At 45.6% G+C, this 21219-nt stretch overlaps 1 protein-coding gene across 1 annotated transcript; it reads right to left on the bottom strand.

The window, feature by feature from the left end:
- Positions 1-19193: 19193 nt before the first annotated feature.
- On the bottom strand, positions 19194-20534 carry LOC109827680 (stellacyanin-like). The gene is made up of 2 exons (XM_020394690.1): positions 20371-20534; positions 19194-19678 (listed from the first exon to the last, which is right to left on the bottom strand). Exons 1-2 carry the CDS (start codon positions 20525-20527, stop codon positions 19353-19355), a joined length of 483 nt encoding a protein of 160 aa, XP_020250279.1. The 5' UTR covers positions 20528-20534; the 3' UTR covers positions 19194-19352.
- Positions 20535-21219: the final 685 nt, after the last annotated feature.

Below are 21219 nucleotides of genomic sequence, written 5' to 3'. Positions count from 1 at the left end.
TACCCGAGGACGTACGAATGCAAACCAACTCAGCCAGGAGTTGTGTCTCGCCCACACAATGAGTGGCTAGACCATTGTAAACCCACACCATGAGTGGCTTGGCTATTGAAATTTGTAAGTCTCTTTGTGAGCTTTCTAACGCATCTTGAATCATCTCATTCCGAGATCGGACGAGAGAGTTAGAGCCAAAATACCCGAGGACGTACGAAGGCAAAACAACTCAGCCAGGAGTTGTGTCTCGCCCACACAATGAGTGGCTCGGCCATTGTAAGCCCACACCATGAGTGGCTCGGCCATTGAAAGTTGTAAGTCTTTTCGTCAGCTTTCTAACGCATCTTAAATCATCTCATTCCGAGATCGGACGAAAGAGTAAGAGCCAAAATACCCGAGGACGTACGAAGGCAAAACAACCAAGGCAGGAGTTGTGTCTCGCCCACACAATGAGTGGCTCGGCCATTGTAAGCCCACAACATAAGTGGCTCAGCTATTAAAAGTTGTAAGTCTCTTCATCAGCTTTCTAACGCATCTTTAATCATCTCATTCCGAGATCGGACGAGAGAGTTAGAGCCAAAATACCCGAGGACGTACGAAGGCAAAACAACTCAGCCAGGAGTTGTGTCTCGCCCACACAATGAGTGGCTCGGACATTGTAAGCCCACACCATGAGTGGCTTGGCTATTGAAAGTTGTAAGTCTCTTCGTCAGCTTTCTAACGCATCTTGAATCATCTCATTCCGAGATCGGACAAGAGAGTTGGAGCCAAAATACCCGAGGACGTACGAAGGCAAAACAACTCAGCCAGGAGTTGTGTCTCGCCCACACAATGAGTGGCTCTGCCATTGTAAGCCCACACCATGAGTGGCTCGCCCATTGAAAGTTGTAAGTCTCTTTGTGAGCTTTCTAACGCATCTTGAATCATCTCATTCCGAGATCGGACGAGAGAGTTAGAGCCAAAATACCCGAGGACGTACGAAGGCAAAACAACTCAGCCAGGAGTTGTGCCTCGCCCACACAATGAGTGGCTCGTCCATTGTAAGCCCACACCATAAGTGGCTCGGCTATTCAAAGTTGTAAGTCTCTTCGTCAGCTTTCTAACGCATCTTGAATCATCTCATTCCGAGATCGGACGAGAGAGTTAGAGCCAAAATACCCGAGGACGTACGAAGGCAAAACAACTCAGCCAGGAGTTGTGCCTCGCCCACACAATGAGTGGCTCAGCCATTGTAAGCCCACACCATGAGTGGCGGACGAGAGAGTTAGAGCCAAAATACCCGAGGACGTACGAAGGCAAAACAACTCAGCCAGGAGTTGTGTCTCGCCCACACAATGAGTGGCTCGGCCATTGTAAACCCACACCATGAGTGGCTCGGCCATTGAAAGATGTAAGTCTGTTTGTGAGCTTTCTAACGCATCTTGAATCATCTCATTCCGAGATCGGACGAGAGAGTTAGAGCCAAAATACCCGAGGACGTACGAAGGCAAAACAACTCAGCCAGGAGTTGTGCCTCGCCCACACAATGAGTGGCTCAGCCATTGTAAGCCCACACCATAAGTGGCTTGACCATTGAAAGTTGTAAGTATCTTTGTGAGCTTTCTAGCGCATCTTGAATCATCTCATTCCGAGATCGGACGAGAGAGTTAGAGCCAAAATACCCGAGGACGTACGAAGGCAAAACAACTCAGCCAGGAGTTGTGCCTCGCCCACACAATGAGTGGCTCGTCCATTGTAAGCCCACACCATAGAGATCAGACGAAAGAGTTAGACCCAAAATCCCCGAGGACGTACGAAGCAAAATAACTCAGCCAGGAGTTGTGTCTCGCCCACACAATGAGTGGCTAGGCCATTGTAAGCCCATACCATGAGTGGCTCGGTCATTGAAAGTTGTAAGTCTCTTTGTGAGACGAGAGAGTTAGAGCCAAAATACCCGAGGACGTACGAAGGCAAAACAACTCAGCCAGGAGTTGTGTCTCGCCCACACAATGAGTGGCTCGGCCATTGTAAGCCTACACCATGAGTGGCTCGGCCATTGAAAGTTGTAAGTCTCTTTGTCAGCTTTCTAACACATATTGAATCATCTCATTCCGAGATCGGACGAGAGAGTTAGAGCCAAAATACCCGAGGACGTACGAAGGCAAAACAACTCAGCCAGGAGTTGTGTCTCGCCCACACAATAAGTGGCTCGGCCATTGTAAGCAAACACCATGAGTGTCTTGGCCATTGAAAGTTGTAAGTCTCTTCGTCAGCTTTCTAACGCATCTTGAATCATCTCATTCAGAGATCGGACGAGAGAGTTAGAGCCAAAATACCCGAGGACGTACGAAGGCAAAACAACTCAGCCAGGAGTTGTGCCTCGCCCACACAATGAGTGGCTCGGCCATTGTAAGCCCACACCATGAGTGGGTCGTCTATTTAAAGTTGTATGTCTCTTCGTCAGCTTTCTAACGCATCTTCAATCATCTCATTCCGAGATCGGACGAGAGAGTTAGAGCCAAAATACCCGAGGACGTACGAAGGCAAAACAACTCAGCCAGGAGTTGTGCCTCGCCCACACAATGAGTGGTTCGGCCATTCTAAGCCCACACCATAAGTGGCTCAGCTATTCAAAGTTGAAAGTCTCTTCATCAGCTTTCTAACGCATCTTTAATCATCTCATTCCGAGATCGGACGAGAGAGTTAGAGCCAAAATACCCGAGGACGTACGAAGGCAAAACAACTCAGCCAGGAGTTGTGTCTCGCCCACACAATGAGTGGCTAGGCCATTGTAAGCCCATACCATGAGTGGTTCGGCCATTAAAAGTTGTAAGTCTCTTTGTGAGCTTTCTAACGCATCTTGAATCATCTCATTCCGAGATCGGACGAGAGAGTTAGAGCCAAAATACCCGAGGACGTACGAAGGCAAAACAACTCAGCCAGGAGTTGTGTCTCGCCCACACAATGAGTGGCTCGGCCATTGTAAACCCACACCATGAGTGGCTTGACCATTGAAAGTTGTAAGTATCTTTGTGAGCTTTCTAGTGCATCTTGAATCATCTCATTCCGAGATCGGACGAGAGAGTTAGAGCCAAAATACCCGAGGACGTACGAAGGCAAAACAACTTAGCCAGGAGTTGTGTCTCGCCCACACAATGAGTGGCTCGACCATTGTAAGCCCACACCATGAGTGGGTCGGCCATTGAAAGTTGTAAGTCTCTTCGTCAGCTTTCTAACGCATCTTGAATTATCTCATTCCGAGATCGGACGAGAGAGTTAGAGCCAAAATACCCGAGGACGTACGAAGGCAAAACAACTCAGCCAGGAGTTGTGTCTCGCCCACACAATGAGTGGCTCGGCCATTGTAAGCCCACACCATGAGTGGCTCGGCCATTGAAAGTTGTAAGTCGCCATTGTAAGCCCACACCATGAGTGGCTAAGCCATTGAAAGTTGTAAGTCGTTTTGTCAGCTTTCTAACGCATCTTGAATCATCTCATTCTGAGATCAGACGAGAGAGTTAGAGCCAAAATACCCGAGGACGTACAAAGGCAAAACTACTCAGCCAGGAGTTGTGTCTCGCCCACACAATGAGTGGCTCGGCCATTGTAAGCCCACACCATGAGTGGCTCGGCCATTAAAAGTTGTAAGTCTCTTCGTCAGCTTTCTAACGCATCTTGAATCATCTCATTCCGAGATCGGACGAGAGAGTTAGAGCCAAAATACCCGAGGACGTACGAAGGCAAAACAACTCAGCCAGGAGTTGTGTCTCGCCCACACAATGAGTGGCTCCACCATTGTAAGCCTACACCATGAGTGGCTTGGCCATTGAAAGTTGTAAGTCTCTTCGTCAGCTTTCTAACGCATCTTGAATCATCTCATTCCGAGATCGGACGAGAGAGTTAGAGCCAAAATACCCGAGGACGTACGAAGGCAAAACAACTCAGCCAGGAGTTGTGTCTCGCCCACACAATGAGTGGCTCCACCATTGTAAGCCTACACCATGAGTGGCTTGGCCATTGAAAGTTGTAAGTCTCTTCGTCAGCTTTCTAACGCATCTTGAATCATCTCATTCCGAGATCGGACGAGAGAGTTAGAGCCAAAATACCCGAGGACGTACGAAGGCAAAACAACTCAGCCAGGAGTTGTGTCTCGCCCACACAATGAGTGGCTCGGCCATTGTAAGCCCACACCATGAGTGGCTCGGCCATTGAAAGTTGTAAGTCTCTTCGTCAGCTTTCTAACGCATCTTGAATCATCTCATTCCGAGATCGGACGAGAGAGTTAGAGCCAAAATACCCGAGGACGTACGAAGGCAAAACAACTCAGCCAGGAGTTGTGCCTCGCCCACACAATGAGTGGCTCAGCCATTGTAAGCCCACACCATGAGTGGCTCAGCCATTGAAAGTTGTATGTCTCTTCATCAGCTTTCTAACGCATCTTGAATCATCTCATTCCGAGATCGGACGAGAGAGTTAGAGCCAAAATACCCGAGGACGTACGAAGGCAAAACAACTCAGCCAGGAGTTGTGCCTCGCCCACACAATGAGTGGCTCAGCCATTGTAAGCCCACACCATGAGTGGCTCAGCCATTGAAAGTTGTAAGTCTCTTCGTCAGCTTTCTAACGCATCTTGAATCATCTCATTCCGAGATCGGACGAGAGAGTTAGAGCCAAAATACCCGAGGACGATTTTATCCCGAAGCCTAAGAAGGGATAAGTCAGCGCCTACCACGCGTTGTCGGGTGCCATATTCCCGTAACAAATGGCGAAGCCTATGTATTCAAAGTCATAGCACCAAGTCTAAGTGAGTTAATTCTCTTAGCGCAACGTTACATGTGAAACGGGTTTTAATAATTCACATGCTAGCCCGATTCAAACGGTAATCGGTAAAGGCACATCAAATCCGTTGAAGGCTGGGGGTTTGCCAAAAATCTTAAGTCTACGTCTAACACACGTAGCCGGTTTAGTCTTTCACCAATTGAAAAAGACACCAGGGTCTAAGCCTGGGGAATTTACCTCGAAGCCTAAGAAGGGGTAAGTCAACGCCTAACACGCGTTGCCGTTTAGTCTACTCCCATGAGAAAGACAAAGCCTATGTATTCAAAGTCATAGCACCAAGTCTAAGTGAATTAATTCTCTTAGCGCAACGTTATGTGCGGAACGGATTCAAAATAATCCGCACACTAGCCCGACTCAAACGGTAGTCGGTAAAGGCTCATCAAATCCGTTGAGGGCTGGGGATTTGCCAAAAATCCTACAGGTATCATGTTTGATTATCCCAAATGGAGTAAGACCTCATAATAAAGGAGACATAACAAACAAAATAAAATGAAACTATATATGTCTTCTATTGATAAAATTTTTGAGTTTGCAGGTACAAAAGTCGTAGTTAATCTACATGAAGCTTATGTCTAAGAACTTGCTGCTCTAACTTTGATAATTCCACAGTATAAGCTTGCTCAAGTTCACTTCGTATCGTGATCTTCATGGAGTCTTCATCAGCAGCCAATACCTTCACGGCCTCCGCTTTCATCTTAGCCAACTGCTCCTTAGTAAGTGTCAGCTGTCCAGACGTCTCCTCTTGAGCGCGCTCTGCATGTACCCTCGTCATCTTCAAAGCAGCTTGAGCATCCTTAACTGCTTTTAACTCTTGCTCGAGTCGTGCTATAGTGGCATCACCTGACGCAAGAGAGGAATCAATATCATGAAGGGTTGTTGATCTGCCAGCATAAGCCGCTTCCAATTGGTGAACAAGCCCCTCTGCTTCCCAAATCTTAGAATCGGCAGATATTTGAGCTTCGCGCCATGCTTGTAACTTGGCTTCCATCTGAGCGTCTACATATGAAGAAACTCCGGTCGCCCGAAATCCCTTCAGCTTTTTAAGCTCGCACTCGAGGCAAACCAAGTCTGCAGTAATAATGTCCGCCAGGTCTGAATACCCTTGACTCCTTAGAAGAGTCACTTGGGTGTCGAGATATGACTTGAAGAGACTAATAGAAAGCCCGCTACGGAGGAGATTGTCAACCATCTCGTTCACGAACGAGAAGAAAGAGCGAATTTCCATGCGAATGAGCATTTTATCTGGATCGTTATTGGATAGTAGCGCCGTAACGAGATCGTAAAGCTGAGTTGAAAGTCCTAAAAAGAAGAGTAGCTATTTAGGAATCTTAGTCCGAATAGTTTCAAGATAAATATCGAAAAAGGGGCTCACCAATAACTACTGCAGGTTCTCCAGTTTGACACTCTGCGTTCGACACCCCTTGCACGCTTGTATGAGTTGTCGAAGTTATTGCGGATGTGATAGTCGCAGATGTACCGACTTCTTCAGTTGGTCTTGCGATTTGTTCAACCGGATAGATCCCCGCAGTCGCAGTAGTCATCTCGGTCGCCAGGGTCGTGTACTGAGTTTGGGCCACTGACGACTGAGTTTCCATGATAATTCCTGCCAACAGCAAGAAATCAAGACCCTCGAGAACGTCAGATATCCCAACAATAGTAGTTGTATCAGTCTTAACGACTGGTCCTACAAGAATGACTCCCTTAAGGCTAAGTAAAACTGATAAGGGAATGACCCTCACATAAGGACGAAATCCATACCTGCAGAGGAACCAGCCTCGACGATTGGTTCAACAAGCTCGGGGATTGGTTCAATAACTTCAATGAGGGGTTCAGCCGTTTCAAAGACTGGCTCAACGGCGTCGATGACCGGTTCGGCAGTTTCGACAACTGGTTCAATGGCGTCGCGGCGAGATTGTTCTGATAACATGTCGTCAAGTAGTCTGTCACTAGAGCCCGAGAGGTCTTGCAAAGGATCAGACGGAAGTGCACCGGTTGCATGATGAGAAGTTTCTTTATCACTCGGGCCTTCCATTGGAACATCTGAAGAAAATTCTAAGTATCAAGACATAGAAAGAGAGGTTGAAAATCAGCAATGAAATAAAGAAGTTCACCTCCAGGGATGATAGCATGCTCTTCAATCCCAACGCCAACAATCGCATCCTGTAGTTTTTCTAAAAGAGCCAGAAGCATGTAAGCAATTAGAGGATGAACGAGCTCTGAGTCGTTTAATACCCGAGATTGCCATCTAAAAGGTGTACTACCAGTAATGGGAGTACCTGGACTAGCAACCACCGTCGACGAATCAGTTCCAACACCCGTCAAAGCCTGGCCCACGGCCTCATCCGCTTGTGGCATAAGGCATGACTCCCCAAAAAAGCCTATATCGGGAGAGGGGGGGTCGCACATCATCGTGTCTTCGTTATGACCCCCTGGGACATAGAATTTACTAAGTTTGAGGCTTGGTAAAAAAATGAGAATGATTGAAATATTACCTTCTCCACCAACGGGTGCATCGCCGATCGCCTCCGTTTGAGAAGTCTGAAGTTTAGTGGGGCGCTTGATGGTTAACTTTAACCTTTTCGTGGGCCGGGTCTCTTGGAGATCCACAGGTCTATCTTGTATGGATATGGCAGGTGGCTCAACTTGCGATCCCGCTTGAGCTATGGTCCGAGATCGGGCACGGGTAACGAGGCCACCTCCCTCTTCCTCCTCGGAATCTACATTTGAAAGTTCAACAATCATCCTATTGTAAGTAGGCAAAATTCTCCATTTTTTACGAGCTTTAAGTCGACGAGCTCGATCAGCAATCGACAAGTCCCATAGTTCTTTACAAAAAGATTCAGACAAACCTGCCGCGTTTTCCTCAAAACCACTGTTGACTTCTGTAGCAACACCAGCAGCGAATTCACCTTCTTCGGAAGTTTCCTCTTCAGAAGCAAATGACTCTTCTTCTATTTCCCTCATTTTCTGCTTACCTTTGCCTGAGGGACCAGCGAGCTTCTTCTCGCGCCTCCTTCGTTCCAATACATCGTCTCGAACTATCCTCGCGGCGATGCGCGATGCAGCTTCTGTCTTCAGATTCTCAATCGACCGCAGGGGGACGGGGTCGTTAGCGGCCATGATCCATTTGCAGCATAGATATGTAAGCTCTAAATGACGATCAGTGCTCGGCAGAGAGAACTTGGCACCGGTACAACCCGTTACATTCCACAGCCAGGCGCGAGCACCATCCACTAGTCCGCCACAAGTATGAAATTTTGGATTCGGATTCCCAACATATAATTGGTCATATCCGAATTGACGGGCGAACCGGCACGGCAAATAGGGCTCCAAATAGCAGCGCTCCTTTACTCGGAAAAGGAGATGGCCTGGCCTTATGTTCATAAGCCATCTGAAACAGCCGACATCGAGAGAGGTCCGGTCAGTACCGGGTGCTTCTACATCAGCAAGCATCCCGCTATATCTACCAGGAAATCGAGGAAGACATGGGTTGATTACCCAACCCTTGTGCATGTGCAAACTCTTCCTGATATCTGAGAAGGTCCGAGTCGGCCATTTGCACTCCTCATATAGTTGTAGCAGAGGAGTGGACAGATCTGCACTCTTAGGAGGCGACATCAAATCGGGGCGATGAAGAACTAGTCATCCCATCAAATAGGTATAAGGGAATTCCGTCTTCGGCATAGGGATCTTCGCGGATGGGATCTCTTCAGTCTGAGTGAAAGTGGTGGTCAGTTGGCGGAGCCCACGATGAATACCGGCGATCATGGCTGGCAAGAGAGATAGGCTTCTCCCATAAGCAAGCTGCACAGCGGGAAACAATACCTCAATCGGCAAGGCATCTGAAGTTTGATATGGCACCACACATTTCTTCAACCAAAGTGCAATATACCCAGCCAACAAGGTCTTAGGATGGATGGATTTCTCCGCCTGCAATAAGAAAGTCCTGAACTTGGTTCCTGCACAAAATCGGTCCTGGGCACTCGCGATGGTGTAGTTGGAAGTCTCTTCGTCAGCTTTCTAACGCATCTTTAATCATCTCATTCCGAGATCAGACGAGAGAGTTAGAGCCAAAATACCCGAGGACGTACGAAGGCAAAACAACTCAGCCAGGAGTTGTGTCTCGCCCACACAATGAGTGGCTCGACCATTGTAAGCCCATACCATGATGGCTTGATTGAAAGTTGTAAGTCTCTTTGTTAGCTTTCTAACGCATCTTGAATCATCTCATTCCGAGAACGGACGAGAGAGTTAGAGCCAAAATACCCGAGGACGTACGAAGGCAAAACAACTCAGCCAGGAGTTGTGCCTCGCCCACACAATGAGTGGCTCGGCCATTGTAAGCCCACACCATAAGTGGCTCGGCTATTCAAAGTTGTAAGTCTCTTCGTCAGCTTTCTAACGCATCTTTAATCATCTCATTCTGAGATCGGACGAGAGAGTTAGAGCCAAAATACCCGAGGACGTACGAAGGCAAAACAACTCAGCCAGGAGTTGTGTCTCGCCCACACAATGAGTGGCTCGGCCATTGTAAGCCCACACCATGAGTGGCTTGGCCATTGAAAGTTGTAAGTCTCTTCGTCAGCTTTCTAACGCATCTTGAATCATCTCATTCCGAGATCGGACGAGAGAGTTAGAGCCAAAATACCCGAGGACGTACGAAGGCAAAACAACTCAGCCAGGAGTTGTGTCTCGCCCACACAATGAGTGGCTCGGCCATTGTAAGCCCACACCATGAGTAGCTTGGCTATAGAAAGTTGTAAGTCTCTTCGTCAGCTTTCTAACGCATCTTGAATCATCTCATTCCGAGATCGGACGAGAGAGTTAGAGCCAAAATACCCGAGGACGTACGAAGGCAAAACAACTCTGCCAGGAGTTGTGTCTCGCCCACACAATGAGTGGCTCGGCCATTGTAAGCCCACACCATGAGTAGATTGTCTATTCAAAGTTGTAAGTCTCTTCATCAGCTTTCTAACGCATATTGAATCATCTCATTCCGACAAGGAGTGGCTCGGCCATTGTAAGCCTACACCATGAGTGTCTCGGCCATTGAAAGTTGTAAGAATCTTTGTGAGCTTTCTAACGCATCTTGAATCATCTCATTCCGAGATCGGACGAGAGAGTTAGAGCCAAAATACCCGAGGACGTACGAAGGCAAAACAACTCAGCCAGGAGTTGTGCCTCGCCCACACAATGAGTGGCTCAGCCATTGTAAGCCCACACCATGAGTGGCTCAGCCATTGAAAGTTGTAAGTCTCTTCGTCAGCTTTCTAACGCATCTTGAATCATCTCATTCCGAGATCGGACGAGAGAGTTAGAGCCAAAATACCCGAGGACGTACGAAGGCAAAACAACTCAGCCAGGAGTTGTGCCTCGCCCACACAATGAGTGGCTCGGCCATTGTAAACCCACACCATGAGTGGCTAAGCCATTGAAAGTTGTAAGTCTCTTTGTCAGCTTTCTAACGCATCTTGAATCATCTCATTCCGAGATCGGACGAGAGAGTTAGAGCCAAAATACCCGAGGACGTACGAAGGCAAAACAACTCAGCCAGGAGTTGTGCCTCGCCCACACAATGAGTGGCTCAGCCATTGTAAGCCCACACCATGAGTGGCTCAGCCATTGAAAGTTGTAAGTCTCTTCGTCAGCTTTCTAACGCATCTTGAATCATCTCATTCCGAGATCGGACGAGAGAGTTAGAGCCAAAATACCCGAGGACGTACGAAGGCAAAACAACTCAGCCAGGAGTTGTGCCTCGCCCACACAATGAGTGGCTCAGCCATTGTAAGCCCACACCATGAGTGGCTCGGCCATTGAAAGTTGTAAGTCTCTTCGTCATCTTTCTAACGCATGTTGAATCATCTCATTCCGATATCGGACGAGAGAGTTAGAGCCAAAATACCCGAGGACGTACGAAGGCAAAACAACTCAGCCAGGAGTTGTGCCTCGCCCACACAATGAGTGGCTCAGCCATTGTAAGCCCACACCATGAGTGGCTCGGCCATTGAAAGTTGTAAGTCTCTTCGTCAGCTTTCTAACGCATCTTAAATCATCTCATTCCGAGATCGGACGAGAGAGTTAGAGCCAAAATACCCGAGGACGTACGAAGGCAAAACAACTCAGCCAGGAGTTGTGTCTCGCCCACACAATGAGTGGCTCGGCCATTGTAAGCCCACACCATGAGTGGCTCGGCCATTGAAAGTTGTAAGTCTCTTCGTCAGCTTTCTAACGCATCTTGAATCATCTCATTCCGAGATCGGACGAGAGAGTTAGAGCCAAAATACCCGAGGACGTACGAAGGCAAAACAACTCAGCCAGGAGTTGTGCCTCGCCCACACAATGAGTGGCTCAGCCATTGTAAGCCCACACCATAAGTGGCTTGACCATTGAAAGTTGTAAGTATCTTTGTGAGCTTTCTAGCGCATCTTGAATCATCTCATTCCGAGATCGGACGAGAGAGTTAGAGCCAAAATACCCGAGGACGTACGAAGGCAAAACAACTCAGCCAGGAGTTGTGCCTCGCCCACACAATGAGTGGCTCAGCCATTGTAAGCCCACACCATAAGTGGCTTGACCATTGAAAGTTGTAAGTATCTTTGTGAGCTTTCTAACGCATCTTGAATCATCTCATTCCGAGATCGGACGAGAGAGTTAGAGCCAAAATACCCGAGGACGTACGAAGGCAAAACAACTCAGCCAGGAGTTGTGCCTCGCCCACACAATGAGTGGCTCAGCCATTGTAAGCCCACACCATGAGTGGTAAACGCGTGCACGTCAATCAGCTCGTGTGCGCCGGTCAACGCGCGCACGTCAATCAACGCGTGCGCGTCAGTCAAACACGTGCACGTCAAACCAACTCGTGCGCGCCGATCAAACACGTGCACATCAAATCATCTCATGCGCGCCGGTCAGCGCGCGTACGTCAAATCATCTCGTGCGCATCGGTCAACGCGCGTACGTCAAACCAACTCGTGCGCGCCGGTCAACGCACGCACGTCAATCAGCCCGCGCGCATCGATCAGCACGCGTATGTTAACCAACGCGCGTTCGACGATCGGTCTCGCGACGAAGCATACAAGTCAACAACTATCGAATACGCGACAAGAACAAATCCCGGAAGAAAGAAACCAAAAAAAAGGAGAAAGTCGGCGAACCCGCGCTAAGCGCAGGACGGAATGATCCGACCCGCGCGAGCGCGGGACGGATCAATCCGACCCGCGCAAGCGCGGGTCGGATGATTCCGACCCGCGCATGCGCGGGTCGGATGTTTCCGACCCGCGCGAGCGCGGGTCAGATTGTTCTGCCGCGCAGTAAAGTCCCAAAACACGTTTTGACGGTTTTAAATTGGTTTTTTGCAGGGTTTATCGGTTCCAGGGGTTCTTAACTGATTTGAGATCATCCCCAAACGTGGTTAGGCTGCTGTTGACTGAAGATAGAGCCAAATCCCTTGTTCTTATCCAAATTAACCGCATTCGAGGCCTATAAATACGAGCCAAATGCCTCCATTTTCTGGATCTGGAATTTTATCAAGAGGACGAGGTGCTGCGGGATTGGAGAGTGAAGGAGCACGAAATTTTAGCAAAGGACAGCGAGATCCCGGCGAACTTCAGCACAAAGGAGAAGCCGCTCGAAGGATCTGAAGCCCGTACGTCCGTTCCTTGAGATTAGGCTTTGTCTTAATCTCGAGAAGAGCCCTGATTTCGCTTTGTCGATTTCAGGACTTCAAGCAAATACCCCCTTGGTGAGGTAGAAGCTCTGCCCAATTTTCCATCAACCGGATCTGATTCGCGGTCGTCCACGGATTAACCCCGGCACCGGCAAAGAACCCACGCAAGCAAGATCTGATAAACGGAACTTGTGTTTATTTTCAAAGAAAGTTGTAATCTTTTATTCTTTTGTTAGTTGAATTCATTTGTAACGCTTAAAGTTTAATGAAATCAATGATTAAAGTGACTTTCGACGAAAACAAACTTTAAGCGTTACAAATGAATTCAACTAACAAAAGAATAAAAGATTACAACTTTCTTTGAAAATAAACACAAGTTCCGTTTATCAGATCTTGCTTGTGTGGGTTCTTTGCCGGTGTCGGGGTTAATCCGTGGACGACCTCGAATCAGATCCGGTTGCAGAAAATTGGGCAGAGCTTCTACCTCACCAAGGGGGTATTTGCTTGAAGTCCTGAAATCGACAAAGCGAAATCAGGGCTCTTCTCGAGATTAAGACAAAGCCTAATCTCAAGGAACGGACGTACGAGCTTCAGATCCTTCGAACGGCTTCTCCTTTGCTCCGAAGTTCACCGGGATCTCGCTGTCCTTTGCTGAAATTTCGTGCTCCTTCACTCTCCAATCCCGCAGCACCTCGTCCTCTTGATAAAATTCCAGATCCAGAAAATGGAGGCATTTGGTTCATATTTATAGGCCTCAAAATGCGGTTATTTGGATAAGAACAAGGGATTTGGCTCTATCTTCAGTCAACAGCAGCCTAACCACGTTTGGGGATGATCTCAAATCAGTTAAGAACCCCTGGAACCGATAAACCCTGCAAAAAACCAATTAAAAACCGTCAAAACGTGTTTGGGACATTAGACTGCGCGGCAGAACAATCTGACCCGCGCTCGCGCGGGTCGGAATAATCCGACCCGCGCTTGCGCGGGTCGGAAACATCCGACCCGCGCTCGCGCGGGTCGGAATAATCCGACCCGCGCTTGCGCGGGTCGGAAACATCCGACCCGCGCTCGCGCGGGTCGTATTCGATAGATTTGTTGATTTGTATGCTTCGTCGTGAGACCGATCGTCGAACGCGCGTTGGTTAACATACGCGTGTTGATCGATGCGCGCGGGCTGATTGACGTGCGTGCGTTGACCGGCGCGCACGAGTTGGTTTGACGTACGTGCGTTGACCGATGCGCACGAGATGATTTGACGTACGCGCGCTGACCGGCGCGCACGAGATGATTTGACGTGCACGCGTTTGATTGACGCGCACGAGTTGGTTTGACGTGCACGTGTTTGACTGACGCGCACGCGTTGGTTGACGTGCGCGCGTTGACCGGCGCACACGAGCTGATTGACGTGCGCGCGTTGACTGGCGCACACGAGTTGATTGACGTGCACGCGTTTGACCGACGCGCACGAGTTAGTTTGACGAATCTTCTTGACTCGCCCATTCATTGCTTCGAGTTTCGTGCGGGCTCTCGTAGACAATTTTAGACGCCTACAACGATCTCCTATCACTGTATGGACTCTTTGCTCCTGTGACAAATGCCCCGCTAGTGGCTCAACTGAAATCTCATTATCTTTCTTTCGAAGCTGATAATTCACAAGTGCAGCGGTGACCTTACTATATGAAAGAGATGTCTTCCCATTAATAAGAGTAAGAATGAAGGTCTCATATTCCTCGTCGGGCAAGAAACTCAATAATAACAACACCTTGTCCTCATCTTCAATCATCACATCTACATTCGCCAAATCTACAAGAAGCTTTGTGTAGTGGTTCATGTGATCACCAATGGAGGTTCTTTCTTCAATTGGAAGCGATAAAACCTCCTCTTCAAATGCAAGTGATTTTTCACACTCTTCGTCAAATACTTGCTCTCTAGGATCTCCCAAATCTTCTTAGCCGAAGTCTCATTGATCATATCATATTTCAAATCTTGATTTATATAAGATCTAATCATACCACACGCCGTTCTATTCATTTTCTTCCAAACCTTCTCCTCAATGTTGTCTAGTTTCCCGTCCAACTCTAATGTATCTTCAAAATTTTGCACGTTGAGCGTATCCAAGACTTCACATATTCAAAGATCAAAATTATTTGTACCATTAAACTTCTCCACATCTACCTTCATAGAGTGGATATTCAAACATTAGACGGTCTTCACGCCGGAAGTACCCTCCACAACTCATTCTTTCTCGACTATCTTTCTCAAAGCACCAACAAAACAATGTGGAACAAACGAAGAATAGATCCAAACTAAGAAAGAGAGATTTTTACCTCCAACTAAAACCCTAATACGGGCCTCCGAAAGATCTCACCCCACACGATGAAAACGAGATCCACAAATAGAAAAAAATCTCACCTTTATCATCAACTGAAGCCCTAGACGAACTTCTATAGCGATTAGACGAACTTCTAAAGCGATCTACTCTTCTAATTAGCCCAAACGTAACCCAAGCTCTTATACCACTTGTTGTACGCGTGGAAGCCACCAAACCTATGTGCTTCGAGAAACCAAACCAAACAAATGTCGAGAGAAGGCAAAACAAACCAAAATAATGGTACAAACACAAACAACCAATTTTAACATGGTTCGACAAGTTGTCTACGTCCACGGGGCAAGAAGGAGATGAAGTTTTTACTAATAAAGAAGAATAGTACAGACTGAGATTACAAATTACTCGAACTCATCAATTAATCTCACCAACAAATCTCTAATTCTCTCCAAACAAAATCCTAGCAATAGCTCAGAAAATACCTCTTTTTTGTGCTCCAAATATCCACAATTTACTGCTCAATCAAAGCCAAAGAAACCCTAAAATATGTTGGTATTTATACCAAATACCAAATCCCAAATAGAATCCAAATAAGAACTTAAACTATACAGAAAACCCGCTATAAGTCGACTTATCAGGCTTTATAATTCGACTTGACAGAACGAAAAATAATAATTGGAGAACAAATCATAAGTCGACTTAACAGTGTCTATAAGTCGACTTGACAGAGTCAAAACCAACAATTCCAGAACAGAACATAAGTCGAATCTTGCACAGATACAAGTCGACTTACCATAAGTCGACTTATGCTTGTGCATGAGTCGATTTACCATAAGTCGACTTATGCATGTGCATGAGTCGACTTATGACACAAAATCTGGATTTTTCAGATTTCCCCACAAAATGATCCCGAAATAACAATGGTCAGGAGAACTTTGACAAGTTAGTTGACAAGGTTGGTGAGGTAGCTTATTCAATTCAGAATGCACATCTTATCCATTAGACAGAAAAATTATCCAAATGTGTGTATGGACTTGATGTGTTCTCCGATGATGCGTTGGATCATGCTTTCAAGACTTTCTAAGGATGAGAAATTAGCTAGATTCTTCATTGTGAAGCCTATTCATTCTCAAATTGTATGGATGATAAAGCATGTTCATTGAGTATGACTTAGCTATGCATTCAGAGAATATTAAAGAGTTGACGAGCGATGCGAACACTGTTTGGGGAGAAAGTTGATGTCTTCATTGATGTAGTCAATACAACTTCAGTCGTTACAATAATAACAAAAAAAGATAGTCTTTTTATAAGACTCTTACACAATGAAAATGAAAATTATAAGAAAATTATAATTTTCCTTTCAACAAACGCAACGGACGTTTATCTTTCGCTACTTGCGTGGGATCTTGGCCTGTGACGGGGATGTTGATATCCGTGGACTACCAAACGATCAGATCAGATCCTGAGCTTCATTGATTCGTGAAGTAATCAAGAAACCAAAACAATTATCTCGATAACATCAAGATAATCACTCTTCTTGAGATTACTGCAACGGGGCAATCTCAAGGCAAAGAACCAGGAAGTGTAGATCTGACGAGCACATCTTCTTTATGCTGACGAACTCGATCCGATCTCCTCCTCACTTCTGAAATTCGTGCTCCTTCAATCTTCAATTTAGCAGGGCTTTGCTAACGCTCAAGAATTCTAGATCTTAAAAAATGAAGGACCTAGGGATGTATTTATAGGTTTTGGGACCTCTGTTTTCAGATAAGAACGATCGATTCACTCTTATCTTCAGTTGTAACCACTTAACCACGTTCTTGGATGATATTTTATCAGATAGAATAAATCCAGGTGGTTAACGGTCGAAAATAACTTAAATATGCTAAAAACTGCTTTCGGGGCTGTGGACACCCGTGGGTGTCTCGGCCAAAGCTTGGCCGAGACACCTAACTTTGGCCGAGACACCAAGAGGCCTGGAGCATTGTTCCGCACGTTCTATCCATTTTCGTCGTATATTCGTCATCCGAACTCGGAATCACATAATTCAACATGCGTCAGAAAGCCGACGAGGAGATCTATGAGCTTCCATGATCGAATCATATGTGGAGTAAATGGGACACGAGGGGCGCTTCATCTTTCGTAAGCGACTCGTAGCTCCCGATCTATTTGTGTTTCCGTTATTCTAAAGTTCTGTTGCTTTGCATGGTTCGTTGACTAACTTCATGCGTTTTTCATTGTCAAATGAGCTTCTGTGACTCGGATAGTGATATTCATCATCTTCTCTCTATCTCGAGCCGTGTGTAGGGACCTATAGGTAATTTTTGACGCCTACAAATACCCCCTCCAAAGTATTTCAGTCTCATTTCTTTTATAAAGGAGCCTAAAATACTTTGGATGTGATCGGTCTAACCTTCAGTCGGTGTAAAAGGACATGTAGTTAGCTATGACTCTTGACTCCTTTGATTTTTAGTCTATTTAATATTTTAACGAATAGCTAAAATTCTTCTGGCATTGCGTTTATTATCTGGTCGTCATCAAAGTCTCGAATCAAAATTGGTGTGTTGGTTTTGGCTCGTATCATTGAGCTGACTTTGAACTGACTATCTCCGTCACAATGCGTTGACCGACGTTGACTCAGAGCTACGTGTTGACCGACATTGACTCAGAGCTATGTGCTGACCGGCATTGACCTAAGGTTACGCGTTGACCGGCGTTGACCTTAGGGTTTCGGATTGTCAGACATTGAATTTTATTATAACGCATTGACCGGCATTGACCTAAGGTTACGCATTAACCTAAGGTTACGCATTGACCGACGTTGACCTTAAGGTTTCGGATCGCACGACGTTGATTTTCATCGCAATGCATTGACCGGCATTGATCTAGGGTTATGCGTTGACCGGTGTTGATCTTAGGGTTTCGGATCGCTAGGCGTTGATTTTCATCGCAACGTATTGACCTGGTTGACCTAGGGTTATGCTTTAACCGATGTTGACCTTAGGGTTTCGGATCGCCCGACGTTAACTTTCTTCGCAACGTGTTAACCTGCATTAGCACAGTTTATACTCGTACGTTTGCTGGAGTATACACAGTTTAAGCTCTTAAGGTATTAGAGCAGGGTAGACCCAAATGTTGTGGCTACAGGACCACCTGTTAAAACTGATTCATTTGCATGAATGGATCTCATCCTGAAGTTATCAGATCCTTGAGTCACGAGACCAATTAATAGAGTTGGTGCATCAATGGCTATCACATTTATAGAATTTTTGGCAAATTCTCAGTCATCAACGGGTTTGATTAGCTTTTAACAACTACCGTTTGAGTCGGTCTAGCATGCAGATTGTTTAAGTCCGTTCCGCGTGTAACGTTATGCTAAGAGAGTTAACTCCCTTAGTGCTACGATATTGAATACGTAGACTTCATCTTTCTCACGGGAATAGACTACCCGGCGAATCGGAGCGAGCTGACATCTTGATTCAAATCTTTGACTGATTTCTTCTTCTTCTTCTTCTTCTTCATATCCTTCCTCTTTCCTCATATACTTTTTTCTCTTTTCTTCCTTCCCCTCAATATATATTCTGTACCTATTTTCCTCAATTAATAAATTTCCTGGGCACCTTGTCCTTTGTTACTTTAAAAATATTCAAGGCCCATCTAAGCATGAAACTACTATATGCTATGATTGAGGGGTCTAGCCCATTTGAAAACGATAACCCACAGGCTGACACACGACTCAAGGCCTACATTTTCAATCTACAACAGTTTATTTGCTTACTATTTATAGCTCGTTCCTTCTTGAAGTACAGCTGTCATAAACCGTGACCGAGAAACTTTGTAACCTCCTTCCTGACTCCACTACATAAAAATACCGATTTAAACTTAGGTTGGGTTCAAACTCAGATAAAAGAAGAAGAGAAGATTATACACGAAGGCCCATGAATTGTAGGTGACTTGACTAATTTATTTGAGCTCAATTGACGTAAAGGTATAAATACGTTAGAATATAAAATTATACCTTCAATCTTCATAATAATTTTGAAATTTTCGTGTAATGCTTAGAAGGAGTATAAGATAATATCAGATCAATCTTCAAATCCCACTGTCCACAAATTGAATGCGAATATTTTATAAAAATTAACACCACTGCGTGCTCACCCGTTTAATGGTCTATTTAATGGCTAAAGGGACTTTAAGAATTTAGCCCTTTTGAATTATGTGTTAAAGTTTAAGTTTATTTGCACTTTAATACCCCCAAAGATTCTCCCTTTTTTAATTCCTTAAGTTGTATTTTGACTATTTGATACCTCAATGTGCAGAAAGATTGAGTTAACTTTGTTCAAGAATACCTAATACAAAAAAGTAAATTGGAAACAATTAACCATATGACTTTATTCAAAAGGGGAAAAGGAAGAAAAATATTAAAATACACACATAATAGCATAAGCCAGCATGATAACACGGGTAAAGAATTGCTCCAACAAGATGCATATGGTTCTTGTTACAAGCACAATAAAATCCTTAACCTAACGACAAGTCTCCATCCTTGTTTCACATGAAAACCCTCGTCAAGAATGCAAGCACAGCAAACAAGACGACGGAGGTCGGAGAAATGCTCGAACCGGCGCCTGTCTCAGGAGCAGTGGGCCCAGGCGAAGGCAAAGTATCGGACCGCACCTGCACGTTGATAATGACCTTCTGGCCGCCGTCGCAGTGTCCAGGGAAACCGCAGATGTACCATTTCTTTCCTGGGGTGACGAGCTTTACGGCATCGTTGCCGGAGCTCAAGGCCTGTCCGTTCTTAGGGACCTGGCAAGAGCGGAACTCAGGGCCGGTTACTTTGTAGACGTTGTGAGCTCCTTGGTCATACATAAAGACTGCAACAATAGCATGAAACATATGCATTTTGTCAAACTTCTTCATGACTAACGCAGAAAATTCACATAGCCAACCTTTGTGCAGTTGAAGGAAGTAGGATTTATAGCAACACAGCAGAAAACTTAACCAAAGATCCACGATAGAGATAACAAAACGCATAAACTACCATAGAGATACAAAAATTTCAACAATAACAATGTGATTGCTTACGTCCCACAGCTCAGGAAGGATTCTACTGATAGCTAGGGATCATTTCTACATAGTTAGGATGCAACTCTGTAGGCGTCTAATTCTGGGTCCCAGTGATATGTATTCTTCATGTAAATCAGGCTCCATAAAACAAACAAGAATGACGATTGAGCAACTAATTTCTGGAATATTTAGGCTACAAATCCGACACTTATTTAAAGCAAAACTATAAGAGGTAATCCATGTTTAAATCCACAGAAGGGACAATCATCTTAGGGGCCGGGTATTAAAGTACAAACTTGTAAATCCTCAGCTCTAGCTCATCCTAACTAAGCACTTCTTGTGCAAGGGAAGAGAGTTTCAGAAATAATAATTAAGATGAGAATGACTGGGTAGCAAATGATTTTCGAGCTAAGCACACAATTAATTAAACAGCCACAAATGACATGATATTATAGAACGTAACAAAGAACAATCAGTAAATTAAGGATAACAATATTACCGATGGTATCTCCAACGAAGAACTCTTTGCCCTCCGTCCAAGCAGTATAATTAACCCCCTTTGCCCATCCCTCGTCGTCCCCCACCATGAACTCTGTCGCCTCAGCGACATTCGTAAATATCGCCGCCATTGCAGCAACGGTCATGATCACAAGCATAAACTTCAATGCCATTCTAATTAAGCTCTTTGAGATGTATGCCATCGAGAGGGATTGGTGGTCTATTTATAGTTCCCTCCACCCTCCATCAGTGTTTGAAGTATGTTGACACTAATGAGGAGGTCAAGACGGTGGTCGCGGATAAACAACCATTCAAGGGGTTAGAAAATTACTTTACTGACTCCCTTCTTTATGGTGCTGAGTCCGATACTGAACCATCGGCCCATGGCACGGACAGCGGAGAAGAAGCTGATACCGAAGCCGGGCTCGATTATAGTGAAGGTCTTGTACTAAATGACATTGAACCTCTTGTAATCGATCTTGACGGTGATGAATCGTCGGACGAAAGTTGTAACTGGCAGCTTGCCGATGAAATAATAAATCATGATTTAGAGTACTCGTGTTGTCTTGATGATGTAATGCAGGAATTATACGACGACCCTAGTCTACATATGCCACTTCGTTCGTCTTGTACGACGACGAAACACCTCCAAACTTCATTCAGAACAACTGTAATACTACCCGCAAAGACAGGGGGTGAAAAAGAGATAGTCTTTGGAAAAGGGGAACCATCCCCTATTCCAGATCATTTCTTGAACATTAATTCGGATGAAGAAGAACCCGGGCGAAATTTCTCTCGGTACAGTTCACAAGCGAATGATTATATGACGAACCAAGGCTATGACCTCTCG

Source organism: Asparagus officinalis, unplaced genomic scaffold (genome assembly GCF_001876935.1).
Source record: "Asparagus officinalis unplaced genomic scaffold, Aspof.V1 AsparagusV1_Un353, whole genome shotgun sequence".
Lineage (NCBI taxonomy): Eukaryota > Viridiplantae > Streptophyta > Magnoliopsida > Asparagales > Asparagaceae > Asparagus > Asparagus officinalis.
The sequence above is the reverse complement of the archived record's forward strand: the minus strand, read 5'-3'. Positions and strand labels throughout refer to the sequence as shown.